Below are 24,169 nucleotides of genomic sequence, written 5' to 3' on the forward strand. Positions count from 1 at the left end.
TGGACTCGAGTAATCCTCCCACTTCAGCCACCCGAGAAGCTGGACCACAGCCTGGTTAATTTTTAAATTTTTTTGTAAAATCAGGGTCTCCCTATGTTCCCTAGGCTGGTCTTGAATTCCTGGCCTCAAGCAATCTTCCTACCTTGGCCTCCAAAAGTACTGGGATTATAGGTGTGAGATAGGTAAAGAGATATGTCTTCTGTGAATATTTTCTCCCAGTCTGTGGCTTGTCTTCCCTGGTCTCTTTTTAATCATTCACTTTAAACTGAAAATATGCTTAGCATTGTATCTAAATGAAAAAGTATTTCCAAATCCATATATACTTAAGAAAACCATTTAACTCTCAGAGTACGGGTTGTTCTCTAGAGCTAAGTGACAGTCTCACAGGTCTCACAGAAGTAGTCACACATACATACACACACACACACACACACCCCAAACACACGAATGAAATATATGTCTGTTTATATGAGTTTGGGAACCTTAGCAAAAGTCAAGATTTTAGAAATCTAGCTAGAATTTTTTTTTTTTTTTTTTTTTTTTTTTTTTTTTTTTTAATGCTCAAGAGAAATTGAAGGAATCAACTCTCATGGACCAGACAAGTCAAGACTTACCTCAGCAGTACTGAAAATTTTAAGGTAGGCTTCTAGTATGCTACTCAGTATTCTGGCAACTGTCCTCTTACCACTTACCCCACCTACCTTTCACATATACCCCCCATTTTCTTACCACTGACACAGGAATCATTCCTTTAGGGTCTAGAATCCACTCATCGAATTGCTCCTGCAGAGCCTGTTTCCGTGTGTTGGCCACCTTGACTTTGATTTTGCCTATGCTTTCTCTTTGTTTTCTATTCTGTTTAACATTCTCTTTCATCCTGGATACTCTGCAGGATGTAGATACAGAAAACGTGTTGAGTTGATACCCTTGGATTTAGTTCAGATTGGAATACAGGAATTCAGACTCTCTTTCAAACTGCTTACCTGTTTTTTTCTCCATGAAATCTTTGTTTCAAGTCTGTAGTGAACCCTTCTTTCCCCAAGCACTTAATGAATTTGGCATTAATCATACCGTGCTTTCTACTGTTTGACTTTTTATAGAGGTAGGCCTTATTTTACCCAACTAAATACTAGACTTAAGAAGTATTGATAGGAATGTAAATTAGTACAAACATTATGGAAAATGGTAGGAATGTTCCTCAAAAAACTAAAAACAGAATTACTATATGATCCAGCAATCTCATTTCTGGGTATTTACCCAAAAGATCTGAAATCAGTTTGTCAAAGAGATGGCTGCACATCCATGTTCACTGCAGCACTATTTACAATAGCCAAGTTATAGAACCAACCTAAATGTCCACCAACAGACAAATGGATAGAGGAAATGTGGTTTATAAATACAATGGAATACTATATAGCCTTTTAAAAAGAAGAAAATTCTGTCACTTCTGATAGCAGGAATGAATTGGAGAACCTTATGCTAAGTGAAAAAAGTCAGGCACAGGAAGACAAATACCACAAGTTCTCACTTATTTGTGCAATATAAAACAAACAAACACATAGAAGCAAAGAGTAGAATGGTGGTTGCAGAGGCTGGGAATGGGGGAAATGGAGAGAGGATGGTCAAAGGGTATAAAATCTCAGACAAGATGAATAAGTTTTTTTTTTTTTCTTTTGAGATCTATTGTATTGTACATTTCACAATTGCCGAGAGTAAATTTCTAATGTTCTCACCACAAAAAAATAATATGTATTTGAGGTGATAGATATACTAATTCGTTTGATTTCATTATTTCATATTGTATTCAAAAATTAGAACATCACTTTGACCTCACAAATGTATGTAAGTTATTGATTTACAACTTAAAAAACAGGTAGTAAAAATAGCTCTAGAAGCTGCTATACATATTGAAAAGGCAAGATTGGATGCAGTAAGGCCTTAGGGTACTGAGCTTCTCTCTTCCCTGGACACAGATATTATCTGAAAACATTGATTTCAGTTCTAGGGTGGAAGCCTAGAAGATGCATTTAGCATCTCAGGTCATTCTGATGCCTTGGGTCAAACTTTTGAGAAATCTGTCTAGCAGTATATCTTGGCTAATTGCCTTTATCTAGCCAAAGTCACATGCTTTGCCAGTCACTGCTGAGGTCCTGAGCATAAAAGTTACCCTTGCAGCTACAACTGTATCACTCAGGTTAAGAATGGGGGAAAAACTGTGCCTATGTGCATCACTCCTATTAGGACTCCAAAAGCCCCAAACTGGTTTTGATCAAGATCAAATAGATTGGCTCAGAATAATAAAAATAGTCTCTGGTTTCAAGTGCAATATTTTCCCAACAATGTTTCAGGCAAATCTTCATCTTTAATAGAATAAAGACTAAGGCGATCTGACATATTTTAAAATGCAAAAATATTTTCAGTGGGAACTGGTCAATTGGATACCTCTGATAACACAAAGACTACTAAAAATCTACGTCATTATCTTATGTCCATATAAGGTCTTCAAAATTCTCTAGAAAAACAAGCATTCAAAAATGAAATTTGAAGTTTGAAAATTAAAGCAGACAGGCAGTTTAATAGTACAGAAGGGGCTGTGTCTGAAATGCTGGAGGATTAGTATTTTTTAAATTTTATTTATTTATTTATTTTTTAAAACAGAGTTTCACTCTTGTTGCCTAGGCTAGAGTGCAGTGGCGTGACCTTGCCTCACTGCAACCTCTGCCTTCCAGTTTCAAGTGATTCTCCTGCCTCAGTCTCCTGAGGAGGTGGGACTACAGACACCTGCCACCACGCCTGACTGTTTTTGTATTTTTAGTAGAGACGGGGTTTGACCATGTTGGCCAGGCTGGTCTCGAACTCCTGACCTCGTGATCTACCGCCTTGACCTCCCAAAGTGTTGGGATTACAGGCGTGAGCCACCGCACCTGGCCTTAGTAAGTGTTTTAAAGGAGTGCTAAACTTCTCTGATGCAGTTGCTAACCAGCCAAATCTCTGATTACCACTTAGCTCTCAGAGCTCCCAGTCTCTTCTGCTTGTCTCCCCTTCTGCTACTTATCTGTTTCATCCTCTGCTGCTTTTTTCTCTCCCTGTCATCTCTAGCTAGGATTCTTTTCAATTTCTGTCTTCATTCCTCTATAGCTCTCTGTTCTGTATCTGTGTTTTCACCCAGCTATTTTGCATTATTCATTCATGCACTCACTCACTAAGCCAATCACTCATTCATTACATAAATATTTATTCAGCACCTACTATGGATTCTGCCATTATAAAGCTTAAGAGTCAATGGCAGAACACAGAGGTAAATGATATTTTATAGTAAGTACTGAGTGCCTCCAGATTCCCATGTGACATAAAAATGAATTCACGAAATTGGTTTTCTGTCATTTTCCCATCTGAATATTTTTCTCCCTCTCTTTGCCTGCCTAGATCCTCTACAGGCTTTAAGTCTCAACTCAGACATCATTTCCTCCCATTTATTGATGTCCATATTTAGAAACAAAATCAGTTTTGTGCTTCTGGACCACTGTACATGAGACTCAAAATATAATCCAAATGGATTTTAAATTGATGTGTCACTCATTCAGGGAATGAATAAAATTTGTCTTTTATAGCCTGCATTATCTCATGAAGATGTTTACTTTACATTAATCCAGAGAATTCTAAAGCATCCAGAACTATCTCTTTTTTTTTTTTTTGAGGCGGAGTTTCGCTCTTGTTACCGAGGCTGGAGTTCAATGGCGCCATCTTGGCTCACCGCAACCTCCGCCTCCTGGGTTCAGGCAATTCTCCTGCCTCAGCCTCCTGAGTAGCTGGGATTACAGGCATGCGCCACCATGCCCAGCTAATTTTTTTTTTTTTTTTTTTTTTTTTTTGTATTTTTAGTAGAGACGGGGTTTCACCATGTTGACCAGAATGGTCTCGATCTCTTGAGCTCGTGATCCACCCGCCTCGGCATCCAAAACTCTTAATTTGGGCAGTACAGGGTAGACATAGCCTATAAGCAGATTCATTCTAAGTATAAGGGGACTGGAAGGGAAGAAAAACTACAGTATGGAAAATTGCAAAAATAGCCATAAATTCTTCCCATTCCTGTATGAATGTCTGTATGTATGCAACCTAACTTTGGAGCTCCTCCCATGAAGAGGTGGAGTCTATTCCTGTACTCCTTGTGTTTGCCTCTGGCCATGTGACATGCTTTGGTCAATGGACCATCGGAAAACCGAATGTAAGCAGAAAGTTGAAAAGTGCTTGAACACTGGGGCTTGCCCTCTTTTACAGAGCTTGTGAGTCCTTCCACTGTAATACCATCTTGGAAATGAGCATAGGTTCGCCTGCTGGATGATGATTCAGTTACCTCCATTGCTTTTGCAAAGAGTCTGACGACCACTACAAAAGTAATTAAGACCCTCACTTTTGGTTGTTATTATGAGAGTAAAGGGGGTATCGTTGAAAGGTTTCATCTTACTGCATTGCATGAGTGAGTCCAATTGATACCATGTGGAAAAGAGATGAGCCATGACCCCAGCCAAAAGTTACCAATCTACAACATCATGAGCAAATAAATGCTATTGCTTTAAGCCATGAAGTTTTGGAGTATTTTGTTATGCACCAAAAGCTAACTAATAATACAGTTTTCCTATATAAATGAGTGTTTTGAGATCTTTTAAAGAAAAGCATAGTATAAATCTGATTAAAGAGTAGAAGCAAAAATGCTTCCCCACTCTGGTTGTGACAATCCAAATTCTATCCATCAATTCAAGCTGTATAAGGAATAGCTTCTATTTACAGAAACATTTGCCTGTAGATTATATTAAAAGTGAATGTTGATTTTGTCAAAACTGGTTCTAATCAGCTTAAGTGGATAATTGACCATGAACTTTGAGTGACCTCAGTATATCAGACTATTTCTACACTTAACTGAAGACTCTTTCTTGACCACTAAAAACTGGGTCTTGTTTGAATCAGTCATGTACAGACCTATGGACTCACTCTGTCCTACACAATGTGATAAATTTTTAATTTTTATAAGTGTAGCTATTATAAAACAATTAAAAGCCCCTGAATTTTCCCCTTCCATGAACTATTCAGTGGAGTCTTCACTGGTGTACTGGCAAGATAAGAAGCTCAGTGTTTGTCTGTTTTTAAGCTTTGGTGGTCTTAGTTTCACAAAGCTAAACTGAATATCTTGCCATTCCTGGAGTATGTCCATATTATTCCCGTGATGAGTATTCCTATTAAAAATCCATATACGACATATGTGCCTACTTATTATACTAACTTCTGATTTTCTCTTTGTTTATTCAATATATATATGATTACATAAATGAAGATCCTGATATAACGTAATGACTTAAGAAAAATCTAAGTATTTTGTTAATCAATGATGTTTAAGCAGATGAATAATTAGGCCTCTTCATAATTTTCTAAAATGATAAAGAACATTTATTATAGCATCCTCATTAATTATTGATCATTAATTCCAGATATTTCAAAGTTAAACATTCAATTACTCTAAATTAAGGGATGTGTGAAAATGAGGTGACGCTCTCATAGTTATTGAGCATTAAGACTATCTCATGATAATCTTATGTATTTAAAAATAAAAAAGCAAAAATAAAATAAAAACAAAAGAAAACTTTCATCATTAAGGCAGACTGGAATAGGTTAATTAATTAACAAACATTATTGAGCATTACTCATAAGACACAGTGTTAGATGTTGAGAATTCAATGGTGAATAAGACACACATAGTTCCTGCTTATATTAAAGCAGAGGAAACCACCATCACAATTGTGATAAGTGCAATGAAGGAGAAACACAGGAAGCTATAAGCACTCATAAGGGAAGACCCCAATCCAATTTCATGATGAAGTGGTATCTGAGCCTGAACTGTAAAGGATTGCTAGGATTAGGTAAAGAGGAAGAAAAGTGGTACAGGCAGAGGGAATGGCATATGTGAAGACCCTGAGGTAGGGAGAAGCACAGAATGTTTAAGAAGGAAAGAAATATTGTGTGCCTGGAGTATACCAGGGCTGGAAAGGAAGGCAAGGACAGGGTCATCCAAGGAAGGTCTCATAGGCTTAGTTAAGAATTTTGCTCTTGGCCAGGCACCGTGGCTTATGCCTGTAATGCCAGCACTTTGGGAGGCTGAGGTGGGTGGATCACATGGTCAAGAGATTGAGACCATCCTGGCCAATATGGTGAAAAATACAAAAATTGGTTGGGCTTGGTGGTGTGCACCTGTAGTCCCAGCTACTGGGGAGGCTGAGGCAGGAGAATCTCTTGAACTTGGGAAGGGGAGGTTGTAGTGAGCTGAGATTGTGCCACTGCACTCCAGCCTGGGTGACAGAGTGAGACTCCATCTCAGAAAAAAAAAAAAAAAAAAAAAAAAAAAAAAAAAAAAAAAAAAAGTTATTTATTCAGAGAGTAAAAGGTTTCACCTTGGGGAACAACATGGTAAGATTAGCCTTTAAAAAATCACTTCAGTTATGGATGAAGAATAGATTGGAAGAGGGCAATTGGATGTAAACATACCAATTAGGAAACTATTGCAATAGTGAAGGTGAGAGATAATGGTAGCTCAGACTAGGATGAAAGCAGTGGGGGATGGTCAGAAATGAACGAATTTGAGAAAAGAAGGTAAAATCACCAGGACTTAATGACTTACTAGAAATGAACAGGGAGAGAGCATTAGAAGGTGTCCAGGTTGATTCCCTACTTTTTGGCTTGAGGAAAAAGACTTCTTGAAATTGAGGTGCTTATAAAACATACAAGTGCAGATATTGAATAAATAGTTAGATACATTGGGATAGAGCTCAAAGAAGGTGTTTGAACCAAAGATATAGATCTAAAAGTCATGAACGTATAGATGGTAACTTAAGTCATGTTGGAATGAGAGCACTCAGGGATGGAATATAGAGTGACAGGTTAAATAACTTTAATATTTGAAGATCAAGTAGCAGAGAAAGCCAGAAAAGGACACTGAGAAAAACAGAGAAATAGAAGGAAAGCTAGGAAAGTATGATATCATGGAAGAGAAGGGAAACAGTATTTCAAGATGAAAATAATGCTAAGAGGTCAAGTAAGATTAAAAATGGCAAACTTTTTACTGGATCTAGAAGCACAGAGACTATTGTGATCGTGGCAAGTGTCATTTATTAGAGAAAGCCTGGCACAAGAGCCATAAGTAACAGATTAAAAAATGTGTGGGAAGTGGGGAGAGTATATAGGACAACTGCTTTTGATAAATTTGGTTGTTTTAGTTATATTTCCTCAAACAGACTGTTTAAGTTCTTCATGACAAAGATCAAATTTTGTATTTTTTCCCTATAAGTTACAGCTCACTGCTGAGCACTCAGTAGTTAAGCAATAAATACTAATTGAGTAAAGGTTCCTTAGTAAGTTTAAGTTACTAATTCATTCATCTAATATTTATTGAGCACCAGCTCATGCCAAGCATTGTGCTTAGTGTTTATACACAGGTATGATAGAAGATAGCCCTTATCTTCAAAGAGACTATGGAAAGGTAAATAATAATTACATTATAGTATGCTAAGGGGGCCAACATGAGCCTACAGCTGTTTCAGAAATGTAAGAAATATATAGAAAAAGTACTTAATCCAGACCAACTGTGAAAAAAGTGGTGCTGGAGCTGACTATTGAAGGACAAGAACTTAGCCAGCTAAAGAAACAAGGGAAAGGATGTTTTAGACAGAGAAAGCTGACACTCTGGATTCCAAAACAGAACACTTGGCTGGTGGTTTTTTTTTTTTTTTTTTTTTTTGAGACGGAGTTTCGCTCTTGTTACCCAGGCTGGAGTGCAATGGCGCGATCTCGGCTCACCGCAACCTCCGCCTCCTGGGTTCAGGCAATTCTCCTGCCTCAGCCTCCTGAGTAGCTGGGATTACAGGCACGTGCCACCATGCCCAGCTAATTTTTTGTGTTTTAGTAGAGACGGGGCTTCACCGTGTTGACCTGGATGGTCTCGATCTCTTGACCTCGTGATCCACCCGCCTTGGCCTCCCAAAGTGCTGGGATTACAGGCTTGAGCCACCGCGCCCGGCTCTTCTTTTTTTTTTTTTTTGAAACAGAATCTCACTCTGTCACCCAGGCTGGAGTACAATGGCCTGGTCTCGGCTCACTGCAACCTTTGCCTCCCAGGTTCTAGTGATTCTCCTGCCTCAGCCTCCTGAGTAGCTGGGACTACAGGCACCTGCCACCACACCCTACTAATTTTTGCATTTTTAGTAGAGACAGGGTTTCACTATGTTGGCCAGGCTGGTCTCAAACTCCTGACCTTGTGATCTGTCCATCTCTGCCTCCCAAAGTGGTGGGATTACAGGCGTGAGCTACCAGCCCAGCCAGGATTTTTTATTTCTAAATTAGGTGAGTTGAGTTCCAATTGAGCTACCTTCTTGGAAAAGTAAGAGTAGGGCAGAGGACCACAAGTAAGCATATTCCGCCCCCTCTCACCGCCCCTCCGGGAAGCTGGGAAGCATCTGTTTTGATAATGAAAGACTGAATGAGGACAGAGGATGTAAAAACCAAGGCAATTGCGTATAAGGTCTTCAGCCATTAGAAGGCCAGAACCTCCTCTATGAACAGACAAATTACCTCTTTTGAGGCTCTCTGTCACTGGATAGTTTTAAATGAATCAATGGAATTATATGGAAAATCCTAAACATTTCTGGACACCCTGGATATTTTAGGTGTTTCTACTTCATGACCACTACACCTTGTCAGGCATTGTACCAGATACCCAGCCCTAGCTGGAAAGAACTTGACTCAGGGACTCTACCTCAGTCTCTAACATTAGGAATATTCTATGTCATTGAAGCAAACCAAAGACTCATTTAACATTAAGTTGCAGAGTAGGGTATAGAATACAAGGATATCATCCAGGGAGACCATGATCTTGCAGTCTGTAAGTGGTTGAATTTCTAAGTATTTAATAATGGGGCATATACATACACAACAGAGTATGGTTTAGAGATGGACATGAAACTAGTCAGTGTACGTAAATTATCATTATGCTTCAGGTTGAACAAAAGTAGAACCTATCTGGATAAAATCCTACCACTATTCCATTGGATATAATAGTCATTTGAATACTCTAAAAACTATTTTCCTTGTTCATTCACTAACATGATTCATAATCTGTTTTACTGGATTGATAAGATTTGACATTCAGTACAAATCGAAGATGATTAATATTACTAATATCACCTGTGCAGAAGCACCTGTGGGATTTCCTAGCATAATATAAGGTTTGGCTCAGTAAAGGGATGGCAGCTGGTGTAGAGTATAAGTAGACAGCTGTCTAGGAAGCCACTGTCTCCTGGAGACTGAGGAAGACCCATATCAAGGATGAAACATTCCCTCTGTCTTGCCAAGTCCTGGTGCTGGCATTTCGTAAGGATGAGTAAGACATTTTGAAGCTTTTGTTTTTTTTTTCAAATACAGAAAATACTTTGAAGTAGCTGTTAGCACTCTTTGCAGATAACATGTTCCAACAGAAACATACACGATAGATTTTTGTCACATAGTTTACATAAATCCCTTGAACACTACATGAGTTAATCTGTAAGAAATGAATAAAATAAAGGCCTGTATCTCTCACTCTTTGAAATTTTACTTGGTTGGTGTATCCTTAAGTCTTGAGTATATATACCAACTTGTTCTCTTTTATGTAGCTGTGGTAGAGAATGAAATTCTTTGAAACACCTCTGCGTTTTTCTCTCTCTCTATGGATTAAATGTTCAATTATTGGCTGGGCGTGGTGGCTCATACCTGTAATTTCAGCACTTTGGAAGGCTGAAGCAAGCGGATCACCAGGTCAAGAGATTGAGACCATCCTGGCCAACATAGTGAAACCTCATCTCTACTAAAAATATAAAAATTAGCTGGACGTGGTGACGCATGCCTGTAGTCCCAGCTACTCAGGAGGCTGAGGCAGGAGACTAGCTTGAACCCCGGAAGCAGAGGTTGCAGTGAGCCGAGATGGTGCCACTGCACTTCATCCTGGGGACAGAGCAAGACTCTGTCCAAAAAAAAAAAAAAAAAGTTCCATTATTAATGCATAAGGCTAATAAAAAGGAGTCACAGGAAAAATGCCCAAAAGATACCTCAAAGTACAACACAGACCCCATAGGGAATATGCAATTAACAGAGATCACTACCAAGACAGAACTGGGTATGCATTATACAGGAAAAGACAAGCTTCGGTTTTGGGTCTCTTAGATCTACTTTCTGGTTCATTTGAACTCATTCTAAGATATTATGTACCAGGACTAGTGGAGAAAAGAGAGCCAATTTGTAGTATAATAGAATAGTGTGAAGTTCTGACATTAACAGTTTTCATATTTTTTACTGCTTAAAAGTTTTACATTTAAAAAATCATATAGTAAAATTTACCTTTTTTGGCACATAGTTTTATGAATTTTAACATATATGAATATGTGTAACCACCATCATAATTAGGCTATTAAAAATTTGTAATCCTATTTTAGCAGCAAATATTTTTCATTATCAATTCATAATAAGGTGGTATTAACCTTCAAATATGTAATCCTAAACATTGGAGGAATCAAGAGTCAGAGGAAAAAGATACTTTTAAAAAAGGATAATAAAAGAAAAGAAAATATGAAGAAAAACAAATGATACAAACCTAACCTACTTTACAGTTGTCCAAAATTGCATGTAAGAATTAAAATCTACTTTAATTTTATATTTATGTTTTTCAAGAACCCCAATGAAAAGTAGTAAATTACGTTGCACATATAAAACCTACAAATAGCAGTGATACTGTATTTTTCAGATATAGTGACTACCGCTATAAAACTTATTCCAAATAAGTAAGGAGTGCCTTCTCTATCTGTTGTTTTTAGACACTGAAGAGAGATGAATCCCTTTTGTCCTAGAAAGGAGGCAGACAAAAGCTTTTTGGATCAAACTGAAGCAAATAAACACTTAAACATTATCACAAGAAGATAAAGTCTCAATAAACCAAATAAATTTTCCTTGACTTTTTTCTTGGCTCTAAGTAAGGAAAATGTTCATTCCTAAAGTGAATGAACTTTTCTAAAGCTTTGCAATGGATTGAAGGCAACGCAAACAATGATATAGTTCTGAGAATTTCAAAGCAGGACTGTTTTTACTACAATTGCTGGGTATATAAGCTTTAAGTCGATAGCATTGGGAACAGAACACAGTGTTGTAAAACATCCTTAGGATTTCTGAATATTCTGCAAATTCCAGACACCATCATCTGTTGACATACAGATTTTGGATTTTTGCCAGAAAAAAATAAAGCTCTGATCCTAACAATACAGGCACAAAGCATCGTTGATTAACTATTTCATGAAATTCCTGCAACAGTGTTGCTTCTATAGTGCATCTATTAACTAAGACTTTTACCAAGCCTCAAATGATCCTAAGAAGTCAAACTCCCAGTTCAAGAAGCATCAGTGAAACAACCTTTCTCCTGTGTCATGGCATTGGTTGGCAATGGAACCAAAGCCCTATTGTGTTCATTACTATCTTATTATAGACGTTGATAAATGTCTAGGCCCTAGGGTTTTATGTACCCACTGAGATTTACATATTTGTAACAAGAGGAAGGATTTGTCAATATATCCATTTACAGACTTGACATCAGTTCACGGATTGTAAGTATTTTTAATGGAAATAGATCTAAATACAGTCTAATTTATTGCACTGCAAGAACAGATGGTGAGTGGAAATGTTCCTTAAGCTATTTATTAAATTTAATGAAACTGCTTCCTGAATGCTATTGGGAGTTTTCACTAATACTAAAACTCTCTTAATTTGTTTTCTCTTTAATTTGGTCTTGAATCTTTAGTGCGCAAATAATAACCTCTTATGGAACTTGTTTTAAATGCATTCCTAAAGTTTCTGATTCAGAAGATCTGAGGAAGGATCTAGGAATCTGCACTTTTAACCAAGCACCCCAGGTGATTCTGATGTCATTGATAGACAACCATGATCTTAGCCTGTTTCAACTGAAAATAAAAATTTCATAACCACACATAAAACAAGAGTTCTGCACATATCTCTTACTTTATTCCAGAGGCATATCTGTGCCTAATTCCGAAAGAACTACATTCTAAAGCTCTAATTCGTTATTTACCCTATAGGAAGGACACTAAAACAAGTCAAAAAGAATTGTAAATTTTAGTGTACGTCTGTATGTCAGAAAATATTAAAAAGAAAAGATGGAGATTTGGGAAGATATTCAGAAATTCAAAGGTATTGTTTTTGTTTTAGACCTGGAAGAGACCTAATAGATATCATTTAGAAAAAAGTTTAGCAAACTACAACCTGGGGGCCAAATCTGGCCCACTGATTGGTTTTGTAGGGCTCAAAAGCTGAGTGGTTGTTACATTTTTAAATAGTTTATTTTTTGTTTTTAAAAATATTATTTTATTTATTTATTTTTAGAGATAGGGTCTCACTGTGTTCCTCAGGGTGGTCTCAAACTTGTGGGCTCAAGTAATACTCCCGCCCTGACCTTCTAAAAGTGCTAGGATTACAGGTGTGAGCCATTGTATTCAGCCTAATTTTTTTTTTAATCAAAAGATGAATAATATTTTGTGGCATGTGAAGATTATATGAAATTCAAATTTCAGTATCCACGAATAAAGTTTCATTGGAACACATCCATGCTCACTCACTTACATATTTACTCTGGCTGCTTTTGCACTACAACAGCAGAACTGAGAAGCTGTGGCTCAATTTACCAGGCAAAAAGCTTTTAATTTCTATGTAATTAAATTTTTCAAAATTCTCATGGTCTTGAGTCATAGTTAAAAAGGATTTTCTCCAGCATAAAAGGATTTAACCTGTTTTTTTTTTTTCTAGTTTTTTGCATGGCTCTATTTTTTACATATATATATTTGGTGAGACATATTTTTTTTTTTTTTTTTTTTGAGACAGGGTCTTGCTGTCACCCAGGTAGAGTTCAGTGGCATGACCCAGCTCACTACAGTCTTGATCTCCCAGTCTCAAGTAATCCTTCCATCTCAGCCTCTGGAGTAGCTGGGAGTGGTAGGCGCAAGCCACCATGCCGAGCTAATTATTTTTTATTATTTGTAGAGACAAGGTCTTGCTATGTTCCCCAGGCTGGTCTCAAACTCCTGGGCTCAAGAGATTCTTCCATCTTGGCTGCAATTACAGGTATGAGCCACTGCACCTGGAAGGGATATAGTCTAAGGACAAAAAAACTGCAAATAAATGTAAAGCCTTATGTAATATTTTTATTAGGAGTAAGCTTGTTGGTATCATTATTTTGAAGCTTTTTTTTTTTTTGAGACAGAGTCTCACTCTGTCACCCAGGCTGGAGTGCAGTGGTGCAATTTTGGCTCACTGCAACCTCTGCCTTCTGAGTTCAAGCAATTCTCCTGCCTCAGCCTCCTGAGTAGCTGGGATTACAGGCGCATGCCAACATGCCCAGCTAATTTTTGTATTCTTAGTAAGAGGGGGTTTCACTACGTTGGTCAGGCTGATCTCAAACTCCTCACCTCAGGTGATCCACTCAACTTGGCCTCTTAAAGTGTTGGGATTACAGGCATGAGCCACTGCACTGGGCCATTTTGAAGCTTTTATGTAAACTTTAGGATAAAACAAATCAGTAGTTACGTCAATGTCATTAGGAACCAAGATTTTCTGTATAAGAAAAAAGGAAATACAGGTTGGGCGTGGTGGCTGAGGCCTGTAATCCCAGCACTTTGGGAGGCCGTGGCAGGTGGATCATGAGGTCAGGAGATCGAGACCATCCTGGCCAACATGGTGAAACCCTGTCTCTACTAAAAAAAAAAAAGAAAAAGGAAAAAAAATTAGCTGGGCGTGGTGGTGCACATCTGTAGCCTCAGCTACTCAGGAGGCTGAGGTAGGAGAATTGCTTGAACCCAGGAGGCAGAGATTGCAGTGAGCCAAGATCGTACCACTGCACTACAGCCTGGGCGACAGTGCGAGACTCAGTCTCAAAAAAAAAGAAAGAAAAAGGAAATACAAATATCAAAGAAATTAGGTTAAAACCCTGGCACATTATATTTAATATGCAACTGTCAATATTAACTCATTTTTAAAATTATATTTTTCTTTTCTTAGCACAGTGAATTTTAATGTCTCCCTTTTGCGGAAGGAGAGGTTTCACTACCCACTTTTGAAGACGCCCCAAAAGTTGTCTAGTAGTTTGGTGCAGAAAGGATTTGGTCCAATCTTGTGCTGGTTAGGATACAGAAAGGTACATAAAGTTTGTGGCTCAAAGTCCTCCGGGCTGGGGTGGGGCAGAATGTGCACAGGAAAGTGGTTTGGGGAAAGACTTGTAGGAGTGTAGGCTTCCTGTGACTGAGGTAGTTGGTCTCGGTGGACCAAATCTGGGGTGGCCCAGGGCAGCCTGAACCCTCAGGCTGGGAAGACGCTTCTGTGGTGGCCCCTGTCTAGGGGAGCTAGTTCTCCAGCTCACTGCCTTCAAACTACAGCTGGATCTCTCTCTGGCCCCGATATCCTGAATAGCTGGTGTGGACGTTCCTGCTGATATGGATGTTGCTGAAGTCTCCCCACATGGTCACAGAGTCAGCCTCAGCCCTGTCAGTATATCTTATGGTCCTCGAGGTGTGGACCACATTGTAGCCTTTCCAGACCATGGCCATCAACAGGTCTTGAGCTCACGTAGCTAAGAAGGACTGGGTAGAAGGACTTCCTCGGCAGGTCCTGGTAGTGTTCAGCAAGGACGTTCTCTGGCCGACTGCAGGATCTTCATCCCCACCAGCTTGAAGCCCTGCCTCCAAAACACTGGATCACATGTCTAACAGGCTGCCGCAAGACCCCTCTGGCTTCAATGAGATCAGGGTCCCCTCCTGGATCAAGAAGGGTCCTCCTGAACTGCGGTCCACAGCCCCCAGGTCATACAGGAGCCCTGCCAGCCACTGCAGCCAAGAGGCTGCAGGTGATGTCTGGCCACAGGCCACTGGCTCTAAAATTATATGTTTTAGTTCTGAAGGGCCTAGAAACAATGACTATACAATATTTATGAGCACCCCTAGCTCACAGATGAGTGATCCACATTAAAAGGAGCCAGGAATCCATTTTAAAAATGCATGAAGTTTTCAAAGACTAGAGGGGTAATGTCAGAACACAGAAGCCAATGTTGGTGCAATTTGAACATCTAAAATACAAAAACAAAATGACTACAATTGATTAAAATATATTGAATATATATTAAAATCCATGCATCCATGATGACACTGATAAAGGAACCCTTTCCCAAAAGGGGAAAACATTTTTCATTTGCTGCCATTGGAAGTGACTACTGAAAGGTAGATAGATATAATATATATAGAATTCTGAAAATCTGTAATTAAAAGGAAAAAAATATTTATTCTGTCTTACTAGTAGGAAGCAAATTTCAGTGTACTGAAATACATAGCAACCAAGCAGGATTTATTTAAGAAATTCTAAGATAGTTAAATATTAGGAAACCTATTAATAAAATTCATCATTAAGGAATCTAAGGTGAAAATCGAATTATCACTTCCATAGGTGTTGAAAAAGCATTTGATAAAATCAAGTCTTAAAATCACTCTGAAAGGTAAAAATCAGATACATTTTCCCACTGAGATAAAATGTTTTTCATATCCAAATGGAATAGAACTAATAATATTAAAACTGCCCATAGGCTGGGTAATCCCAGCACTTTGGGAGGCTGAGGTGGGTGGATCACGAGGTCATGAGTTCAAGAACAGCCTGGCCAACATGGTGAAACCCCATCTCTACTAAAAATACAAAAATTAGCTGGGCATAGTGGCAGGCACCTGTAATCCCAGCTACTCGGGAGGCTGAGGCAAGAGAATTGTTTGAACCTGGGAGACAGAGGTTGCAATGAGCTGAGATCGTATCATCACACTCCAGCCTGGGCAAGAGCGAGACTGTCTCAAAAAAAACAAAAACAAAACCCTTCCCATAATGAAGCAGTAACAGAAGCAGCATTTCTACTACAGTTGTAAAAATACAAGGATGCCCATATCACCACTATTATTTAATATTGTATTGGAGGTAGTAGGAAGATGTGAGTATAAAAATTGGAAAGGAAGAAAGAAAACTACTATTATTTGCAGACAATAGTTACCTCCCTAGAAAACCCAAGAAATCAACAAAAGTTTTACTGTAAGAGAACTCAGTAAGGTAGCAGGGCACAAAAATATACAGAAATTAGTAGGTTTAATGTCTTCAGACTATATGCAGATAGAAAAATGTAGTAAGAGAAGAAATTCCTACTTAAAATAGCAACAAAGAATGATTAAAAAGATAAAATAGCAACAAAGAATGATAAAAAGAACTAGTAGTGAATCTAATAAGAGAGATACAAAACCTATGCAAAATAAAAAAACAACTTTTTTTTCAAGACAGTCTCACTCTGTTACCCAGGCTGGAGTGAAGTGGTACATCTCAGCTCACTTCAGTCTCCGTCTCCCAGGTTCAAGCTATTTTTCCACCTCAGCCTCCCGAGTAGCTGGGATTACAGGCGTGCACCACCATGCTGGGCTAATTTTTGTATTTTTTTTTTTTTTTGAGACGGAGTTTCACTCTTGTTACCCAGGCTGGAGTGCAATGGCGCGATCTCGGCTCACCACAACCTCCGTTTCCTGGGTTCAAGCAATTCTCCTGCCTCAGCCTCCCGAGTAGCTGGTACTACAGGCATGCGCCACCATGCCCAGCTAATTTTTTGTATTTTGAGGAGAGACGAGGTTTCACCATGTTGACCAGGATGGTTTCGATCTCTTGACCTTGTGATCCACCCATCTCGGCCTCCCAAAGTGCTGGTATTATAGGTGTGAGCCACCGTGCCCAGCCTAATTTTTGTATTTTTAGCAGAGACAGGGTTTTGCCATGTTGGCCAGGCTGGTCTCGAACTTCTGACCTCAGGTGATCCACCTGCCTTGGCCTCCCAAAGTGCTGTGATTACAGGCATGAGCCAAAACACTTTAAGACAACACTAATTCACACAAAATAAGATGAGTGAATTGAAAGACACTGGAAACACTCATCATTATTAAAGATGTTGGTTTTCTGTTGCGTGTGTGTCTATGACTGCTTTTTAATTTTTTTTTATTTTTGAAATTGGGTCTTGCTCTGGTGCCCAGGCTGGAGTGTAGTGGTGAGTTAATTGCAGCCTTGAAGATGTTGATTTTCTAAGAGTATTAATACACGTAATCAGATTTCAATAAAAATTACTGTAAGGTATTTTTTTGGTTTTCTCTCCCCATTTTTTTTTCAAGTAGAGAAGTTACTCCCACAATTCATGTGAAAAAAAGTAAACAAACAAGATAGCTAAGAGACATCAGAAAGGAAGAGCAAACAGTGGGGACCAGCACTGTCAGATCTGTGGAATATATTTAAAAGTTTCACTTATTAAAGCAGTGTGGTACTAATGCATGAAAGGAAGACTGACCAATGGAATAGGATAGAAAAATCCAGAAATATACTCAAAAATATATATGAATTTATTAATAAAGGCTCAATCCTAAACTAGTGGGGCAAAGATAGATACTTAACTTTTATTGGGACCACTAAGTAGCCTTTTGAAAAAAGGATAAAGTTGAATCCTTACATGTTACACTAGGATAAATTCCAAATGAGTTAATATTTAAAATGAAAATTAAAATAATAATTCTGGAAGAGAACATGGAAGAATTATTTTAATATTTTGAAATTTAACAGTGTCTCAAAATCCTGATGCCATAAAAGTTAAATTTGACTATATAGAATTAAAAAATATTCTATATGACAAAAGATAAATGCAAGGTAAAAATGGGTATTTATAACTCATATCACATGCTTTTGTGTAAAAGACAGAAAATTAGGAATCTATGTTTTCATTTCCTTATGAATGTATAAAGAAATTCTGTAAGGATCTATAGAAAATTAATCATAGTAGTTATTTATGGTGGAGGTGGAGTACTGGGTAGATAGAAGGTAAGAATGGGAGGGAAACTTTTCACTGTATAACTTTTTTTTACATATTGGCCTTTAAATCAGGTGAACATATTGGCTATATGGAAAGTTAAATTTTTTAAAAGTCCCAACTTTCTTATAGCTTACTTTCCAGTGCAGAAAGATTAAAAAAAAATCAATAGACACTTGGAGTTATAGTGAGATAATTAAATCTATGAATACAAGAAACTTACAAGCTACCTTGCTTGGCCGTTTCTATTGATTTTTGTTCATTTTTTGTGCTTGTACCTCATGATCACATGATGACCATTACAGCTCTAGCCATAACTTCCTCACAACAAAAAATCCCTTTGAAGACAAAGGGTTTTTCTCCTCTTGAGGCTCTGTTTTATTATCCGAGAGTATTCACAGTGCCTCAAAAGGAGTGAAGCACATACTAGTAGCTCAATAAATACTTTTTGAATAACTGTAGAATCACTTCTTTTAAGTCCTGTCTGTATGATTATGTTATTTTTCTACTAGTTTTTCAATGTAAGGAGACATATCATGAACTGAAACTATAACAGATTGTACCTGTTGCAGATAGTGTCAGGAACATATATCTTCAGGTCTTCTGTGACTTCTTTCATCACCCTCTGGTAACCAGACATTCCTGGGTCTTTGATATAATAAGGATTGTTTCTCATTAAATATTCCCCCAAATAATTAATTGGGTCAAACTTGCTTGGAGTATCAACTTCTGTCAAAACCTTCTTCTTTTCTACCTGAGTTAACATGTTTTCTATTCCAGGAATTAAGGTGGGTAGAAGTTTGTCAAGCAAATATACACGATTATTCAGTGTCATGCTTTCGGTATTAAACCACTCTTTGGCCAAATTATCCCTAGGGAGTTTTTTTTCAGCCTTTTTTTCTAATTCCTTCTTCAGATTCTCCTTATCTATTATTTTCTGCTGCATTGCTTGGGCTCTTGCCTCCATCCTTTCAAAGAGATTTTTCTTCCATGGTTGCTCTAGCTTTGATTCCAGTTCAGTTTCATCTAAAGCAAAAATCACTTTTGCAGGTTTTCTAACTGCAATATTATATGAGGCTTCAGTTTTAGAGTCCTTTATTGAATCAGGTGAAATTTTTTGCTGCCCCTCCAGGTTTAATTCTGAGGGAGGAAAAAAAAAAAGTGAAATGTAAGAAATGTTAGAAGTAAATTTTAATCAACATGACTTTAGAATAATATTTGAAAATTTTTTCATATGTATTTACACAGTGGATTGGAACAATGTTGGCTGAAAGTAACAGAAAATCAGACAGTGACTTTAACCATAAAGATAGTTATTGTTGACTGTCATTCAGCAGCTCAGTAATTTCATTAAATTACCTAGACCGTTTCTGTTAATTTTTTTTTTTTTTAATTGAGATAGAGTCCCTCTCTGTCACCCAGGCTGGAGTGCAGTGGTGCAGTCTTGGCTCACTGCAACCTCTGCCTCCTGGGTTCAAGCAATTCTCCTGCCTCAGCCTCCTGAGTAGCTGGGATTACAGGCGCATGTCACTACGCCCAGCTAATTTTTGTATTTGTAGTTGAGATGGGGTTTCAGCATGTTTGTCAGGCTGGTCTTGAGCTCCTGACCTCATGATCCACCTGCCTTGGCCTCCCAAAGTGCTGGGATTACAGGTGTGAGCTACCTTGCTTGGCCGTTTCTATTGATTTTTGTTCATTTTTTGTGCTTGTACCTCATGATCACATGATGACCATTACAGCTCTAGCCATAACTTCCTCATAACAAAAAAATCCCTTTGAAGACAAAGGGTTTTTCTCCTCTTAAGGCTCTGTTTTATTATCCAAGAGAAGATCCCAGACTCCCCACTGTAAGACTTCCCTTTACATTTCTTTGGCCCTAACTAGGATACATGCCCAGACCAATCACTAGTAAAGGGAAATGGGATTACTATGAATAGTATAGACCAATTATCATTTATTTCTTGATGTCAGGGTTTGCAACAGGTTCTCTGATATCAAGTGATTTTCATTTGCTACAACATTGAGGTTCAGTTGACAGGCAAAAAGGTAGGGAAAGCTGGGTGCAGTGGCTCACATTTGTAATCCCAACATTTTGGGAGGTCGAGGTGGGAGGACTGCTTAAGCCCAGGAGTTCAAGATCAGCCTAGGCAACGTTAGGAAGATCCTGTCTCTACAAACAATAAAAAAATTATCCAGGCATGGTGGTGCACACCTGTGGTCCCAGCTACTCAGGAGGCTGAGGTAGAAGGATCATTTGAGCCCTGGAGGTTGAGGCTGCAGTGAGCCATGATCACACCACTGCACTTCATTGAGACCTTGTCGCAAAAAAAAAAAAAAAAAAAAAAAAGCAGGTGAGGAAATGTGTGCTGAGTAAGCAGAGTCTATCACACATGTATATGTAAATACATTTCTCTTTATCATTTTATTTCCAGCTTCCTTTATATGTTCATTTTTTAAATGCAGGATGGAGATATTAGACTAAGATGGTGGACTGAGAACAGGTACCTACATCCCCTCCCTACCAAAATCTCTAGCAATGACAGGAAAAGTTGTATGTATGTTTTTAAAATAAAAAATTGCGTAAGAATACTGCAATCATGAAGCGGGCCTTCAATAGTCAGGAATTTCGAAGACCTCTGAAAAATGTAAGGCAGGGAAATTCAGCTAATTGAAGAAACTATAGGACTAAAAAGATATGGTGGAGACCACTGTAAAATTTGGGAGCAGATTTGAAGCACCCCAAGTTTAGAGGATGCAGATATGGACCATAGGGGAAAGACTGACCTTTTTGTGTATCTTCATCCCCATTTGAGCTAATCATCAGGCACTAGAGGTGTTTTCCCCTGCACTGAGTTTAGGTGTATAAATGTTTAGGCTAGAGAAGCAGGATTTCCATACACAGAGAAAATGAAGTATTAACATTGATTTCACTATCTGCACATCTTGTCTTTCCCCCGCAATCATTGGCATCAAACTATAGAAAACAATAACTCTATAGGAAAGCAAATAGAGAATCTCAAATTAAAATGTAAGCACACATTCACAGAATGTTTAAGAAAAATCACCCTCATAACTAAATTCAACAAACAGAATAACTAATACCACCGAAGGAAATATCATTAAATAAAACAAATGTAAGCAGTCTTTAAAAGAAGGAATACCCTCAAAGCAGAGAAATTAGAAGAAATTAAAAGCTATTAAAAAGAACACTTATGAGAATATAGAACATCTGGTGCTCACATCTTGGTTTCTAATATCACTCTCCAATTTAAAAAAATCAGAGAGATATAGCTGGTTATAGGATTGGGCTCATCTTGTATGTAGGAGGTATATACAAGAGTATCTTGTAGTATCAGAAAGTAAGGAAGTATTAAAAAAATCTATAACTATAGTAAATAAGTAAAAATACAAATTTCCTCTGCAGAAATATTCCAAATAACTTATGTAGATACTCCATGCTCAAGGATGTAGAGCATAACCCCCTCTCCCTAAATGTGGACTGCATACAGTGACTTCCTCTCAGAGTACAATATGGAAATGAGAGGGGGAAAGTAACTTTACAGCAGAGAAACCTGACAAATACTATCTCAGCCTAATGATCAATATTAATGTCAATAGTAATATGTCATGTTGATAGCACATACCCTTATGTATATGTATATAAGTATATGACAGCATATACTCAGCCTCCCGAGTAGCTGGGACTATAGGTGCACATGACCATGCCTGGTTAATTTTTGTATTTTTTTCTTTTTTTGGTAAAGACGAAGTCTTGCCATATTGCTCAGGCTGGTCTCAAACTTCTGGCTTCAAGGGTTCTACCCATCTTGGCCTCCCAAAGTGCTAAGATTACAGGCATGAACCACTATGCCCAGCCAATCCAGAACTCTTAATATTAATCTTATAAAAGTGTCAGAAGTGGTAAGCCAAGAGTTAGACATAATGAAATAGTCAAATAAATAATGTAAGAAATCTCTCAGAACTGAAGACACAAGTCTTCAACTTTGAAAGGCTTACCAAATGGAGTTTCCAATTGTAATGATAAAAATATTCTGGAACTAGACAGTGGTAACAGTTGCATAACATTGTGAATTTACTTAATGGCTCTGAATTATATACTTTAACATAGTTTAAATGGTAAATTTTATGGTATATGTATTTGCCACAAATTTTTTATATGCCTACCAAATAAACACAGGATACAAGATTAAAATACAAAAGTAAATTGATTTCCTAGGAACTACCTATCAATAACTAATTTTAAATATTTTATATTTTTGGTTATCAATGAAAATACAATTTTATAAAGCTTCATCTCATTATAGCAACAAAAAATTTAAAATATCTAGAAATAAACCAAACAGAAATGTGTCAGACTAATGTGAAGAAAGCTGTAAAACTTTACTGAAGTAGTACAGCCATAAGGATTGACATATAGATCAATGGAATAAAATTGAGAGTCCAGAAATAAACTCATACATGTATGACCAATTGATTATTTTTAAAAGTCCCTCTTCTACTCTGAAACCAATTGATTTTTGACAAGGGTGCCAAGACGATTTCATGGAAAAAGCAGTCTCCTCAACAAATGGTACCATGACAACTGATATATGCATGTAAAGGGATGAATCTGGATGCCTACTTTATACCACATGTGAAAATTACAATTAGTCCTAACAGTCATATATACAATAGTCTATCCAGTATAACAGCAGAATACATATTTTTCTCAAGTGCACATGGCACTTTCTCCAGGATAGAACATATGGTAAGCCACAAAACAAGTCTCAATAGACTTTTAAAAATAGATACCATGTAAAGTATCTGTCTGTTCTTTTTTTTTTGAGACGGAGTTTCGCTCTTGTTACCCAGGCTGGAGTGCAATGGCACGATCTCGGCTCACCGCCACCTCCGCCTCCTGGGTTCAGGCAATTCTCCTGCCTCAGCCTCCTGAGTAGCTGGGATTACAGGCACGCGCCACCATGCCCAGCTAATTTTTTGTATTTTTAGTAGAGATGGGGTTTCACCATGTTGACCAGGTTGGTCTCGATCTCTCGACCTTGTGATCCACCCGCCTCGGCCTCCCAAAGTGCTGGGATTACAGGCTTGAGCCACCGCGCCCGGCCTCTGTCTGTTCTTTAATGAAGAACACAAAACTTTATGAAGTTAGAAATCAATAAAGGAAAACTAGAAAATGTACAAAGCTACAGAAAATAAACAATTCATTCTTTTTTTTTTTTTCTTTTTTGAGATGGAGTTTTACTCTTGTTGCCCAGACTGGAGTACAATGGTGCAATCTTGGCTCACTGCAACCTCAGTCTCCCGAGTTCAAGCAATTCTCCCATCTCAGCCTCCTGAGTAGCTGGGATTACAGGCACCCACCACTACACCCAGCTAATTTTTGGTATTTTTACTAGAGACAGGGTTGCACCATGTTGGCCAAGCTGGTCTTGAACTCCTGATCTCAGGTGATCTGCTCATCTTGGCCTCCCAAAGCGCTGGGATTATAGACATAAGCCACCATGCCTGGCCTTAAACAACTCATTCTTAAACAACTAATGGGTTAAAAAAAAATCACAAGGGATACTAGAAAATAATAAGAGACAAATGAAAATGAATACACAACATACCAAAATTCATAGGATGCAGTGAGAAAAAGGGCTCAGAGGGAAAATCATAGCTGTAAGTGTCTACATTTAAAAAAATGTCGGCTGGGTGCAGTGTCTTATGCCTGTAATTCCAGCACTTTGTGAGGCTGAGGCAAGCAGATCACAAGATCAAGAGATTGAGACCATCCTGGCCAACATGGTGAAACCGCATCTCTATTAAAAATACAAAAATTAGCTGGGCATGGTGGCACGTACCTGTAGTCCCAGCTACTCGGAAGGCTGAGGCAGGAGAATTGCTTGAACCTGGGAGGCAGAAGTTGCAGTGAGCCAAGATTGTGCTGCTGAATTCCAGCCTGGCAACAGAGCAAGACTCCGCCTCAAAAAAAAAAAAAAGAAAGAAAGTCAAATCAATAACCTAATTTTAATTTTACACCTTAAGAAACTAGAAAAAGTAATGCAACGAAACCCAAAACCAACAAAAGAAAGAAAATAATAAAGATTAAGGTAGAGATAAACAAAAGAGAGAATAGAAAAATAGCAGAGAAAAACACTGGAACCAAAAATTGGTTCTTTGAAA

At 38.0% G+C, this 24,169-nt stretch overlaps 1 protein-coding gene across 1 annotated transcript in view; it reads right to left on the minus strand.

Annotated features, from left to right (window-relative positions):
- The window catches only part of EFCAB5 (EF-hand calcium binding domain 5), a 142,337-nt gene that overhangs the window by 76,045 nt on the left and 42,123 nt on the right, over positions 1 to 24,169 (minus strand). The window contains exons 4-5 of the mRNA XM_074388426.1: positions 18,547 to 19,123; positions 730 to 886 (exon numbers count right to left, since the gene is read on the minus strand). Of these exons, the coding sequence (XP_074244527.1) occupies positions 730 to 886; positions 18,547 to 19,123 (734 nt within the window). The remainder of the gene's footprint in view (positions 1 to 729; positions 887 to 18,546; positions 19,124 to 24,169) is intronic.

Source organism: Saimiri boliviensis, chromosome 17, assembly GCF_048565385.1.
Source record: "Saimiri boliviensis isolate mSaiBol1 chromosome 17, mSaiBol1.pri, whole genome shotgun sequence".
Lineage (NCBI taxonomy): Eukaryota > Metazoa > Chordata > Mammalia > Primates > Cebidae > Saimiri > Saimiri boliviensis.